At 48.9% G+C, this 15,000-nt stretch overlaps 1 protein-coding gene across 1 annotated transcript in view; it reads left to right on the forward strand.

Annotated features, from left to right (window-relative positions):
• The window catches only part of LOC143016681 (cytoplasmic phosphatidylinositol transfer protein 1-like), a 56,362-nt gene that overhangs the window by 31,464 nt on the left and 9,898 nt on the right, over positions 1 to 15,000 (forward strand). The window contains exon 2 of the mRNA XM_076171132.1: positions 12,047 to 12,195. Within this exon, the coding sequence (XP_076027247.1) occupies positions 12,047 to 12,195 (149 nt within the window). The remainder of the gene's footprint in view (positions 1 to 12,046; positions 12,196 to 15,000) is intronic.

Raw genomic sequence — 15,000 nt, forward strand, 5'->3', positions numbered from 1 at the left:
GTGGGCCTGGCAGCAGCTGCCTGTGCCCATCTGCAAGGCACATCACACTATCATGACCTTCACCTCCACCACCTGGCAGCCAACCGGGTCTGAGCCCGGGCCCAGACAGCTGGAACATCATTCCTGACAAAGCAGTCGCTGGAATGAGGTGTTAAAGGAGAATTTAGTGTGGAAAAAAGGCAGAGTAAAGTGTTCAGTCAGGGCTGAGATGATTGACTTCACACCTGGGAAGGTCCCGTTACCAGACGAGCTGTTATTCTTTATGTAGACCCGCCAGTGTTTACGCCTTCGGCCCCAAACTGCTCCGGGTTTCAACAATACAATATCCTGGCACCAAATATCTGTCTGAGAAAGATCCAATACTTTCATAAATCTGCACTTCTTTACGTTTAGGTGTGTGTGTGTGTGTGTGTGTGTGTGTGTGTGTGTGTGTGAGACAGCTACAGGATGGACATGACCGTCTCATTCTCGGGGAATCATAATAATGCATTATGTGGTTAGTATGCTTTATGTTGAAGAGTGGATTCCAGATGGACCAATAGGAGGAGAGAGTGGGTGGAGCCAGTGTGACTATGAGGTCACTCTGTCCTGCTGGTGTTCTCCCTCTCCACCCGTACGTTCACATTCATTCAGCTCGTCTCGCACCTGCGTCGCTTAAACCTTTTCATTGCCAGAACCATCAATCTAATTCTGTTTCTATAAATAACAAATAAATGTCTGTATTATTCACAGAACCGTTGATGATTCAGTGCATGATTCCTTTTTATCCTCCACTATTTTGGTTACGTCATCATCGCCAACGTCTCAGTCACAGGAAAGCATCCATCTAGTGTGTGTGTGTGTGTGTGTGTGTGTGTGTGTGTGTGTGTGTGTGTGTGTGTGTGTGTGTGTGGGGTGATGAAGTGATGAATAGCTCTGTCCCGGGCGAGGCGAGCGCCCCGGTCCTGCAGCCTCAGCTGGTCAGCTCTTCATCCTGTGTTATCTGTTATTGGGCGGTGACAGGCGTCAGCTGGACTCACTATTATGATTATCAGCAGCGCCACAACATTACATCACTTATCCATGAGCGCCGCTTTTCTTCTTCTCCTTCTCTATTTTCCTCTTCTTGTTCTACTACTAGCTCTTCCTCTTCTTCTTCCTCTTCCTAAGTCTTCATCTCCTCCTTCTCCTTCTTCCTTTCCTTGAACTCCTCTCCTAATTCTTCTTCTACCTGACTGTATTGTTCCACGCCTCCTGCTCTGATGCTTCCATTGTTTATCCGCAGGCTCTCTTAATTAAACCTGTGTGTCACTCATCAGTCACATCATTAAATACATATGACTTCTCATTTCATGGGCACTCAGTCGCTTCGTCCCCGGAACATTGCGCAGATAAGATCAACCGGTGATGACTAATTGCACTCAAAATGCAAACTGGCGCTCACTCTGCAGACCATGAAGGAGGCATGAAGCTGAGGGGGGATGGAACACTCCTCTTTGTCTTTTCTCTCACACACTCGCTCAGCTGTGTCAGTATCTCCACTATCTTGTTCATTTGCTCTCTCATTCTGCTCTCTCTTACTGTCTCACACACACACACACACACACACACACACACACACACACACACACACACACACACACACACACACACACACACACACACACACACACACACACTAATTACACTCCTGGTCCACCTATTGAGTGCCAGGCCTACAGCTGAAGGATAATCTTATCTGTAGAGAGCAGCCCAGCACCACACACACACACCGCTGCTCAGTTGATTAAATGCACACAGAACAGAGCTGTGTGTGAGTGTGTGTGTGTGTGTGTTCACTATTATAGGGAGTGCGTAGAAAGTGAGGACCTGTTAGCTGTGTCAGCAGTATCATAGAATGCAGTATGTATACATTGAAGTGTGTGTGTTTGTGTGTGTGAGGATGTGATAGATGGACGTAAGGCAGGTTGGGAGTGCGGTTAGGGTTGGTGTGTTTGTGGCTTAATCTCATTTTACCTTCAATTGCAGAATGGACAAATACTCTCAAGAGTGTAAGCTCAGGGTTTGTATTTTTGAGACGGTGTTTATTTGAAGGCATGTTAGCGTGAGGTGACGTCCCTCCACGACTCCCTGACACGGTGCAGTCAGTTGGGTCTAATATTTCACCCTCTTCCCTCTTCCTCTCCCTCCTCCCCTCATCCGTCACCATTTCTCACCGAGCTGCCATCGGCCTGCTAATGCAGCCGTCCGTCACTCTGTTGATCCACGGCTCGTTTGTGGGACTGGCAGTCGTTGGAGGGAAGCCACGGGTCTCGTCTCAACCTCCGGCGCTCATTACTGCTGCAGACACAGAGTTCTGCTCCTAAGAACTCTGGTCTGTGTATCCAAAGTGTGTTAGTGCGTTTGTCTCCAGGATGTAGATGAGGAGCGACTGCAGCGGTGCATTCAGGTGACGCATTCCTTCACTGCCACCAACACAAGGCTTGTTTATTCCCCACAGACTGGCTCCTGCTTATCTCTAAACATCTTTCCTCCTCTGCTTATTCCCTGCCAAACAAATACCGCCGTTGTCCCAAAGTCGACCCTTGTCCGACATTGTAAAATGTACTCGGAGAAACAACGGTGACAAGTACACAAACTGAGTACGACACAAAGGGGCAGCACGGTGTTGCATGTAAAGAAGGACGTGTGTGATGTGACTTGACTTCTTTAGGATAGTGTTGAAGCAGATGTTGGAGACGTCTCGTGTTCAGTAAACAACCGGACAAACCCTGTTCAGCTCATCTCCCTCAGCTTGTAGTCAGTTTAACCCCCGATTGGCTCCGTTTCACCGCTCGGAGTACTTGAAACACAGCTTTTGTTGCTATGGTTACCTGCAGCTTAATATATCTACGTGGTACCTGACAGATTTAGAATAGAAGGTAAACTCTTGACCCCAGCGTGTGGAGTCCTGGTATACGCCTGCTAGCCAATCAGAAGCGGCTCATGTCTGTGAGCGTGTGTGTTTCTTAACGAGTCTTTATCCAGCCACGGAATTCTGCGGCACCGCTGTTCGTCTCTGCTCCTGGTCTTTTCCTGGCATTTTGCCTCTGTGCTGCTGGTGACTGAACTGTTGATTCGTTCCTTTTCTAGAATCAGCAGAAACCTCAGTAGAAGCTTTGGTGTCTGGCTCCGGTGTTGTTCGGCCAGACGCCAAATCAAGATGGCAGACGGGTTTTTATGAAGGACTGTACCTCAGTGTGCAGCGCTGTACACACTGCTGCGGCTTCCCACACACTCATTCATACGGTAACCAGGGATTGCACACTGAGCTCATTTATTGACTGTTGTCTGCACGCCTCTCTCACTCTCTCTGCCCATAATTGAGCAATTAAAATCACATGAGCTCTGGAGTGAGAAATGTTTCTTCCTCCAGCTCGTCTGAGGTTTTTGTACCTGCCAGCTAAAAGGGGGTCCCTCTGCCGCGCCGCCACGCCGCTCCTGCAGGCCAGCGTTAATGTGGCCCTGTGCAAGTGGAACACAGTGATTAGCAGAGCTATTAGTGTAACTATTACCTCACACTGACACTCAAATGGAGACGTTTGCAGACTGGGCTGCTGTGCTGTTTGACTGCAGGGTGATTATCCCCTCACTGATACTTCTGTTGCTCATACGTGACGTCTCGCTCGTCCGCACAGGGAGGGAAACATCCCCCCGAACACCAGGGGCTGAGAACTCACGGCTGCCTTTATCTTTTAATGGCAGTAGAAAGACAGCAGCTGGCTTTTTCTCAGTGTTTGTACCTCTTTTGGGAGGAAGCTTTAGTTGCTCTGGCAAACTCATATTTGTTAAAGTAATGTATGTTCATAAAAGTCATAATAACATCGCTAAGTCCTGCTGGATCAAAACAATCCACTTCTGTTATTGAAGGCAAATTCCTCTTCCACCAGTTAAAGATTATGATTGTTATTATTACAACTTCTTACTTTCCAGCTGCTGTTTCTGCTCCTCGTGCGTCGACGTCTCGTGGTCACGCTTTAGTTTCTCTCCTGTGCTAAAACCTCTAAAGAACATTTTCCATTTTCCCTGGACTCTACTCAGGACCAGTTTGTCTTAATTAGTCCCATTCATCTGCTTACATGAGACAACGCCCATAGACATCCAGCCAAACGCTTAGGAAAAGCCTCAGAACTGTGATGGTAGCATGTTTTTACATCATACGTGTTGAATACAGTGTGAGGTTCACCAGAGAGCGTGTGTGTCCATCATGCATGTTTCAAAGTCTGCAGGTGTTGTCAGCTCAGGTTTGTTGCGACCGGCCAATAAGAGGAGAGCAGGATGTTTTAGGACAGCAGCTAAATGCAGTCTGTTTTCACTCAGTATGCAGCAGAGAAGGGCTGTATGAACATTTGTACATGCCGTCGTCCCTCAGATCAGAATGTCACCCGTCATTAAACATTTGCTCCTTTGTGGTGGATGTGTGTGTCTCAGATTACAGACGGTGTTGACGTTTGTGTCTAAACTGATGTGGCGGTCTGGAGTGGTGCAAAGTGGTTTGGCTCCGGGCCAAGGTCTCACCTCCGCGGGCCATTAAAAGCCCGGCAGAAACGCGGTCATCACCAGCGTTTGTCTGGCGCGTGGCAGTGAAGCCGGCGCCTGAGACGTCCGTGTGTTTTTACGAGGGAGATCATCTCTGAAAAGATGGAGAATTATTCCACGCCTTCCTCCATCCGTTCTCCCCCGACCGTCTTTATTGCTGCCTTTGCTTTGATTTGCCTCGTCGCCGTTTGTGTACGGAGGCCTGGAAACGCTGTGATATACGCTGATATACAGCCCTCTAATAGAGCAGAGCCCCCCCTTCTACTTCCTCTTCTTCTTTTTCTCCCCTCCACCCTCCGACCTCCATTCTCGCCCCCTCCTCCCTTAAAGAACTGCCTTGTAGCTTTATTGACCATGTAAGGACGCCGCTTCCTCGCTTTCTTCTCCTCCTCCTCCTCCTCCTCCTCTTCCTCTTCTCTTTCTTGATGATGGTGCTGTAGGATTATCGACTGCACAGAAACTGCTGAGGGAGTTCAGATAGGCCACACATCGATCTGTGCGGCTTAATGCTGCTGTGTTGTTTATTCATATTATTTCTCCTCCCGCTCAGTCTTTCCTCTGCCTGTCTGTCTGCAGGTCTAGACCCGTCCAGGTCCGCAGGGAGACCAGCCTGGTTACACATGGGAACTATTAGATTTTGTTTGCTTTTTCCAATTATTGGACCTATTTTGTGTTGATATTTCTTTGTTTGTGTGTGGATTGTGTGGCGTCGGCCTCAGATACACAAACACACAGAACAACACTGGGCAGAAGCAAAGCAATCAAATGAAGAATTATTGGATTGAAAAATTGAAAAAGGATTCAAGTGTGAACATTGACAGATGTGTGTGTGTGTGTGTGTGTGTGTGTGTGTGAGAGCCCCAGACGTGCCCCTGATTAAACACTGATGCGTATCAACTTCGCTGGAATCCTGAACTCCTATTTTTATACTAACCAATATCCAGAGCTTCATTTTTCTGGCACTAAACCCTGAATCTTCCCATCCAGGCACTTCTGTTGGCTTTTACATGAACTCTTTACTCTGTAGCGCTGCGGTTCAGGCTTCCTCCCCAAAAAAATGCAAGTAAGCTGAACGCATGGGTGGAATTAATGGGATCGTGTGGCTGGCTGAATATGCATGAGTCGCTGTGTAATCAGTGTATGAAGGGCAGCGTGCCAGGTGAGGAAATGCATGCTGAGGTGGCTTCCTCCGCACTTAAGACAAAGGAGCAATGGAACTTTAGGTCCCATAGCTGGAGTCTGTTACCGCGGCGACTAAACTCCATTCACTGTGTTGACACAAGGGTTGATATTAGTGTTGTTTACATTTGTTTTGTGCCTTTGGAGCTCTCAAACTGCAGCGTAATGATACAGAGGACAGAAGTACAAGGCACACTGACAAAAAGAGTTCAAACCTGATAAAAGCCGTATTCAAATTCAAAAGCAGAAAAGGTTTGCGGAGGATAAAATGGAAATAAAGTGATTTGTTGGACACGGTAAGGAGACGGATGGACTGAAATGTCAGGCTGCTCTGGGGTCGATGCAAGCCGCCGTGAATAAATGAGTTTTTGGGAGCGTTAAGAACAAATCGAGGGGTCGGTTCCATAACCTGAGAGGCGAGGAAGAAGGAGGCTCAGTCATCTTTGAGTCTCAGTCTGAGGGGACGAGCACAGACCTAGACCTGTCCATCACGATGAGCCCAAGTGGAAGTGACTGGAATTTGATTCTAAGAACCAGAATCGGCTGCCAGGACTCGTCTGTGTCATTCAGCGGATCTGGGTCGCGGTGACCCAGTCTGGAGCTCTGTAATAGGGGGGTGATGATGATGATGATGATGATGACGGCGCACTTGAGGCTGTTGGCATTGATTAATGAGCAACAACAAACAGAGAGTGCTTTGTCTTCAGACAAATCAGATCAAGAGGAGGCGAGTCCTGGCCTCTCTGGGCCGGCTGCGTCACGTGGCTGCCTGATGGATGGCGCTGTGCAGATTGGAGGCGAGGGGGCCGGCCTGAGTGGTGCTACAGCGCCGTCGCCTTCTCTCAAGTGATTGCCCTTTTTTTTGCGTTAATGGAGAAAATAATAGAGCCGGCTGAGAGGTTAGAGCACGCTTTCATTTGTTGTTTTGCAAGTGCGTCCTGATGTGAGTGTTCTGTTTGCACCGCCGCAGCTCCAGGGCCTTCATCACGCCGGCCACACACACACACACACACACACACACACACACACACGTTTGAAACCATAAAGATAATGTATGCGTGTCCTTGATACTTTTAGACGCTGATGACTGGCACTGCTCACCGATGATGAAGTGAACGAGGAAGGACACCTCTTGTCTAAACGAACATTAATTAGTCGAATGTCGCACTAAAGTTCCTCTGCAACCTTTCTGTCCCAACGCTTTGTTCCCTCGCTCCACCTCTCTCTCACTTTTTCATCCAACTTTCCCTCAGTTGGCCTTTCTACACACACTCACAGAAACCTCTCTCTCTCCCCTCTCTCTCCCTCTCTCTCTCTTCCTCTCTCTCTCTTCCTCTCTCTGTCTCTCTCTTCCCCCCTCTCTCTCCCTCTCTCTCTCCCTCTCCCTCTCTCTCTCTGGTCCTCTCTCTCTCTTCCTCTCTCTGTCTCTCTCTTCCCCCCTCCCACTCCCTCTCTCTCTCTCTCTCTCTCTCCCTCTCTCTCCCCCTCTCTCTGTCTCTCTCCCCCTCCTCTCTCTCTCTCCCCCCCTCCTCTCTCTCCCTCCTTTCTCTCTCCCTCTCTGTCTCTCTCCCTCTCTCTGTCTCTCTCTCCCCCCTCCTCTCTCTCCCTCTCCCTCTCTCTCTCTCTCTCTCTCTCTCTCTCTCTCTCTCTCTCTCTCTCTCTCTCTTTCTCCCCCTCTCTCTCCTCTCGCTCTCTCTCTCTTCTCTCTCTCTCTCTCTCCTCTCCTCCCCCCCTCTCTCTCTCCCTCTCTCTCTCTTTCTCCCCCTCTCTCTCCTCTCGCTCTCTCCCCCTCTCTCTTCTCTCTCTCTCTCTCTCTATCTATCTCTCTCCCCCTCCTCTCTCTCTCCCTCTCTCTCTCTCCCTCTCTCTCCCCCTCTCTCTATCTCTCTCCCCCTCCTCTCTCTCTCTCCCCCCCTCCTCTCTCTCCCTCCTCTCTCTCTCCCTCTCTGTCTCTCTCCCTCTCTCTGTCTCTCTCTCTCTCCCCCCTCCTCTCTCTCCCTCTCCCTCTCTCTCTCTCTCTCTCTCTCTCTCTCTCTCCGTCTCTCTCCCCCCCTCCTCTCTGGTCACGTACGCGGCGTTACGGAGAGCGATGGAGAGCATCTGCATTATTTACAGTGGCTGTTAACCCTGCGTGTCAGACTGGCGCTGCAGAGCTGTTTTTAGAAACGCCACCTTTCCTTTCGAGGCTTCAATGAGAAGGTGAACTTCCATGAATGGAGCAGATGCTGCTGTGCGTTGTTAGTAAAGAAGAAGAGAGACTGAAGGGACAGAGAAGGAGGCAGCCACTTTGTGCTGCGGCCGTCACTAAACACTACAGTACACGTATGACAGAGGGAGGAGGTGATGTAATGGTGTCTGCTCCTTTATCAGGGCGGCGTCACGCTGCTCACACTTCAGCTTTGTCAGCGCTGCCTTCACAAATGAACACAAAGATGCACAGGCAGGTTTTCATTTTAAACACTGGGTTACTCAAAGGTGGTAACCATGTCCTGTCAGCATGAGTCAACACAGCTGTCCGTCTCTGATCTCTGTACCTTTGAATGTTTGGAGGCTGAGCGTGAATCGTCTCCAAAGTGAAGACATCACAAGCTCGCCCTTTGCTCTGGTTTGAGCTGGAGCTCACTCATTCTCATTGATCATCTCATTCTGGATCCTTGAAGCCAGTAAGATGTCAGAGAAAACCTCCTTTTTCCTGGCGGCGTGTGTAATCATTCTGTCCCAGAGCTGCACTCACACCCAACACTCCCAGTGCTGCGGCTCTGCGGCTCCGCTCACCGTGGTTACAGTCAATCTTGGAGCCGTTATTGTGTCTGAAACAGGTAGCAGGCAAAATGTCTTCTTGTGTGTGTGTGTGTGTGTGTGTGTGTGTGTGTGTGTGTGTGTGTGTGTGTGTGTGTGTGTGTGTGTGTGTGTACAAGATGACATACACTGAATAGGGATTCATAAAGCTTTTATCCTTTAAATTACTCTGACACATATATAGGGCGTCCTCCATAAAGGGCCAAGTTTGAATGTAATAAAAGAGACACGCCCACACGCAGAGGGGCTAAGTGTGTGTGTGTGTGTGTGTGTGTGTACTGGCGGTATTGCTGTATGAAATATATATATATATATATAAATATATATCAATGCAAATCATTTTTTGTAGCTCAAACATCAGAGATCAAACCAGCAGAGAGACTGGGGCTTTCATTCACACACACACACACACACACACACACACACACACGCACACGCTGCAAAGCCATGACAAAATCTCTCATTAGCAGCAGCAGAGGTCAGCTAACCCTCTGTCTCTGTCACAGAGTTAATAACTGAATCATCTCACATCTTAAACCTGCTGCTGCTGCTTTTGGCTTTTCTAGCTGGAGGATTTAGTACATCCACGTCCTTTAGGCTCAATTCTGTGTGTGTGTGTGTGTGTGTATGTGTGTATGTGTGTGTGTCCTTTTTTGACACATGGTTCCGTTGTGGGCCTACAGATGCTTTGGTCTGGAGGGGAAACATAAAGAGGAAGTGAGTCATTACAGCTCAGGCAGTATTCATAGAAGGAAACGAGTCGAGCGCCGAGCTGCAGAGAGTTTGTGACCTTTAATGTGAACCGCAGATGGTGTAAAGCACGCGGCACAAGTCTGCTGATGTATAACCATGAGCGTGTGTGTGTGTGTGTGTGTGTATGTGTGTATGTAGGGACAGTTCAGTCTGTATGCAGGTCGGTACCGTTTTCAAGGTCCACACAAAGTACGCAGGAGACTACGTGAATGGTGACGTACGCACACACACACACACACACACACACACACACACACACACACACACACACACACACACACACACACACACACACACACACACACACACACACACACACACACACACACACACACAGCGGTGGAAGCATGCTCGGGCCCTAAATCTTAAATTTGGTGTTCTTACAGCTGCAGACGGCTCCATTATTATGCAAATCCCACATCTGCTCTGTGGTTCTGCTGCAGCTGAAGCTCAGTCTGCTGACATATGGTCGTATAATTGTTTCATTTGTTCTCGTCCGTAGCTGTGAATGAGCCTCTCCGTCTTGAGGTTGGAAACAGCTCCTGAATGCGTGACACCATTTTGTGTTCCTCGCATGCTAAACTCACCTCAGGGAGCGATTTTGGGGTCAGCACCTCGCTTTTCCCCCGCGTCAGCGTTTCACAGCTCAGCCGACAGCCGTGACAGATGAAGGTCACCGAGAGAGGAAGGTGTGGAATCCAAGGGAATACGCTTTTCCTTCTTCCCTCCTTCATTAGTGACGCCCCCGATCTCGATTTCCTGAGGTAGCTCGTGTGTGGAGACGGAGGGAAGCGAGGGAAGAAAACACACACACAGACACACACACTGGGCTGGAAACTAAGTGCAGCTTCCATTTGTTCACAGCCCGCCAAGAGCATCACTGGCCACCATCAAACAAACTCACACATGTTCTCCTCACTTAATCTTCCTTCCTCTCTGCTGTCTTCTTGTTTATTCCACTCAGACATTTCCAGTTGTGTCTTAATTATTTCAACCCCCTTCAATCTCATAGTTACTCCTGCTTAACGCCTCCCACAGACTCTCCAGCATGACAGTTAACAATTCAATGGCGGTCTCTCCGTCTGTGTAAACGTCCTGTTCGCTGCTGAGGCCACAGATGAGTGACAGGTGGATCACATGTTTCTGTTTGCGTTCTTGTCTCCCCGCTAGTCGTAGGACTGTGACTCACCAGACATTCATCACACACACATCTGAGACACAGTGAACACGGCCTGCCCTGTGTGAGTGGTTGAACACTCAGGGTATACGCAGGGCTGGTATTTTTGAGACGGCGGTTATTTGCTTGTTGTCTAAACTGAGTCAGGGTTTCACAGCGTTACCGTTCATTGTTGTTGTTGTTGTTGTTGTTGATGTCATTATTTTTAAAGCATGCAATCACACAAAACACCGAGTTCATTTGTGCCGTAAGTGCGTAAGCGGGCAGTGATGTTAGAATCCTTAGAGCGGGGCGATGATGGGAGGAGATGATAACAGGAGATGATGGGAGAGGATGATGGGAGGAGATGATGGGAGAGGATGATGGGAGGAGATGATAACAGGAGATGATGGGAGAGGATGATGGGAGGAGATGATAACAGGAGATGATGGGAGAGGATGATGGGAGGAGATAGCCCTTATCACAGATTTTACAGAAAGCTTATGTTGGCCCCTCTTTGATGTTTCCCAGTCTGTCTCTCTCTCTCTCTCTCTCTTTCTCCTCTTCCTTGTTTTGTACTTGTTTTTCTTTGTTGCCCATTGTTTTGTCTTCTGTCTGGGGCTCTTTTCATGAAAAGCTTTAGAATTTTAGAACATGAAGGCTAAAGACCAGACCCAGACCCAGAGGAATGCTCAGAATATGGCAGAATATGGTTGAATCAAGGAGACTTCAGGTCTTCAGGGCGTCTCTGCAGGCTGACAAACTCAAAGGGAAGTCGCGATGACATATTCAACTCCTCACTCCTTTAGCGACACATCGTCACCAAAAGACAAACAACGTCCAAACGCCACCGCAAATGATTGAGCGCAGGGAAACCATCATTTAAAGCAAATGCGCAACGTACAACCAACCGTCCAAATGAAGTTGGAGGCTCGGCTGAACTCCACAAAAGCTACAGGAGAACTTTGGTCTGAACACACAAAGGGGCCGCGTTTGTTTCTGTACTGTATTACATTTGTGTTATTGTGGTCGAAGCCGACGGGAAGTTTAGAGACAAAGTAAAGGCAACGAGCGGTGAATAATGGAGTCCTGATTTAGAGCCGAACCTCTCTGCTTCTTATGCTGACACGGACTGAAGTTCAACCTCTTTAAACGCTTTACTTATTCAAACTCTCAACCCGACACTGAACCCTCCAAAGTTTTTATTTCATTATTAAAAAGTGCTTAATGGCTCTCTCTCAGATTATTACAGGAAACTCAGGCAGTCTCTCTTTATTACTTTTAAGAGAGAGATTTCCTTGGCGTTAGATTTGACTCATTTCCTGCTGTTATGGATTGGAAAAAGACAATTGTAAAAAATGAGAATGAATTGTGTTTGTTGGCTCTGAAGCCGGTGTGAGGTCATCTTTCTGAGTTGGTGCATTGAATCTGTTAGGGATGGAGTTGAATGGAGCGTTGCCAAGTCTGTTCAGAAGTAAAAACATGAAGTTCTGAGAGAAACTAGCCGGTTTCCAGCAGGCATGCAGGTTTCCTCAGCTCATCCTGGACCTGGACCTGGACCTGGACCTGGACCTGATCTGATCTGTGTGTTTTGTGTTGCAGTACCGGATCGGGCAGCTGTACATGATCAGCAAACACAGCCACGAGCAGAGCGACCGAGGCGAGGGCGTGGAGGTGGTCCAGAACGAACCGTATGAAGACCCCACCTACGGCCAAGGACAGTTCACAGAGAAACGTGTCTACCTCAACAGGTCAGTGACGGAACTGCAGGAGGACCAGGGAGGATACCAGGCTCTACAAGGCACATCTCTGATTGGTCAATGGGGACATACTGGCCCACACACACACACACACATATATATAGATAGATGGTGTTTATGCTGACACTGTGCTGAACTGCACATCATTACCATCAGGTTGCCCCTAGTTACTTATCTATCAATGCCACTGTATATGTCACTTCATCCTGATGTATTACCCAGCATCCTCTGGGGCTCTGAGCCTCTCCACACACACATCACTGAGAACACACACACACACACACACACACAGTATGTGGAGGCGAGCCACAGCAGGAAGCCGGGCAGAGAAGGAAAGGAAAATGACCGCGGGAGAGAAGGAGGGAAAGTAACTAAGGGAGAGAGAGAGAGAGAGAGAGAGAGAGAGAGAGAAAACAGAGGTGGGACAAAGATGCTGTCGGCCATTTGTTTGAGCACAAACACCCGTGTCAGCGATGGGAGTGCCAGGGAGCCGATAGTGTCGAATCAGCACGGCTCAGCTCTGCAGAGGAGAGAGAGAGAGAGAGAGAGGGAGAGGGAGAGAGGGAGAGAGCGAAGGGAAGAGGGAGAGGGAGGAAACGGAAATAAAATACCTCCTCCAGTTTAATGTGTGTGTGTCTGTGTATTTGAGTGATGTAACCAATAAGGAGCACCGCAGAGAGATGACAGCTGGAGTTGTTGTTGGATTGATTGTTAACCTTGAGTTTAAAGCTACATTTACATAGAACACACACACACACACACACAGGCACGTAAAACCAAATCGAGCAGAGCTTACGGAGACTTTACTGCCTGAACACACACCTCACACACACCACAAACACTCCTGGACTCCGCCTCACTCCAGGAAGTAAGCCGTCATTGTCACAGCTGTGGTTTGTTTTGATGTTCACAGTTCACGAGAGATGAAAATCCACAAACCCAGACTCTCACGGCTCATAAGCATGCAAACAATCACATACTGGCAGTGTGTGTGTGTGTGTGTGTGTGTGTGTGTGTGTGTGTGTGTGTGTGTGTGTGTGTGTGTGTGTGTGTGTGTGTGTGTGTGTGGCTGCCGGTGCGATGGCCCTGCTCATCACTGCCACGTTGCTATAGCGACATTACCGCGTGCATTCACTGGCGACCGGAATGGAAAGAGGAGGTGAGGAAGAAGGAGAGGAGAAGAGTGAGTCTGAGCTCCGTCTGTTTCTTTACATCGCCAGCCTGAGATGGAGAAACAACAACAACAACAACAACAGCTTGACCTTTTGCAGACAAGCTGACATTTTGTTAAGACGCAATGTTCACTTCTCAGGAGGAACGCTAAATGAAACATGAATACCAACAGCATGGCGCTCCTCTCTCAAAGAATACAAAGACACAACACAGCCGGGGGGGCGGGGGGAGTGGAGCCCAAACTGTGGGAGGAGCTACAAAAAGTGACACTGATTAAATTCAAAATGGCCCAAATTGTGGTTGAATAAGGATGGAAGTGGACAGAAAACATGTGGTCATTACAGCGCCACCTTCAGGCCAACTGGGGCCAAAATGGAATGGGTTCTTCCCTGGGTTAAGACCACAGCGCACAGGAAGAAGAAGAAGAGAATAGATCCCCGATATTAGGTGAAGTCAACTACAATTGCAAAATGATATTCACTCCGCAGCGAGCCGACCATCGGAGCGTTCAGCCTCCATTCAGCAGCAGGCGAGCGGCTCTGGCGTGGTTCTGTCACGCTTCAGCCGCCCCCATTAGGCCTCGCAATCTGCCTCGCCTTGGATCTCACTATCTGGCCTGAACCCGTCCGACCTGAACATCGATTCCACGCTCGTTCTGTCGATACAATTCATTAAGAGCAGACTGGGGACTGCCGGCTTTGCGATTGAATTAAACTGTCGCGCTTTTTTTCATGTTGATGCGTTTGGCTGCTTTTTCTACACACGCACATGCACACACACACACACACACACACACACACACACACAGAGAAAGGGAGGTTTGGTGTGAAAGGTGCGAGTGGCGTGAAAGGCCTCGCTGCGGCCGCCCACCACGCTTGGCAACGCACGCCGCATCACGGCAGCTTCTGGTAGACATCTTTAAAAGAACAAGAAGGGAACAGGAGATGTGAACAGATGGAGGTGGAGGAGGAGTGTCAGTCAGCTTTGACAGAGAGAGAGAGGGAGGAGAGAGAGAGAGGGGGGGGAGAGAGAGGGAGGGGGGCTGTCAGCGTTCACACAATGCGTCCGTCAGAGGCTCTGTTTTATTCACAGCCTTCACGATGTCGTTTTTGTCCTCCTGGAGAAATTAGTTTTCTGTGCCAATCAAAGGAGGAAGAAGAAAGCGGCGACATGAAAGCTGGTCTGCCTGCGACGCGTCCCACTGAGTTTCCAGCGCCGCCTTAGTTTTTACCAGAGTTTGGATAATGGAAGATCAGAGGCTGTCCACGGCGCACACACACACACACACACACACACACACACACACACACACACACACACACACACACACACACACACACACACACACGCAGGCACTAGTGTACGATTTTGTTCCTCAATGAGCAACGAACACGCGGCCTGAAAAAGGTTTCCGTCGAGGCGCCGACAAGAATGTGTGAAGTTCATAATCGGCACAGCGTCATGAGGAAATCTTTGCCACTTCTAAAAAACTCAGCTGGCGTCAATCAACCTTTTATATTGACCTGATCGCTAAGGGAGGGAGTGAGAGAATGAGTGAGGGAGTGAGGGAGTTCCCATTTGCAGGGGTAACTGAACTTGCAATAACTGAAGCAATTTCTCGCC

The sequence above is a fragment of the Genypterus blacodes genome, unplaced genomic scaffold (genome assembly GCF_046128005.1).
Source record: "Genypterus blacodes isolate CSIRO-AG114 ecotype Tasmania unplaced genomic scaffold, CSIRO-AGI_Gbla_v1 ptg000240l_1, whole genome shotgun sequence".
Taxonomy (NCBI): Eukaryota; Metazoa; Chordata; class Actinopteri; order Ophidiiformes; family Ophidiidae; genus Genypterus; species Genypterus blacodes.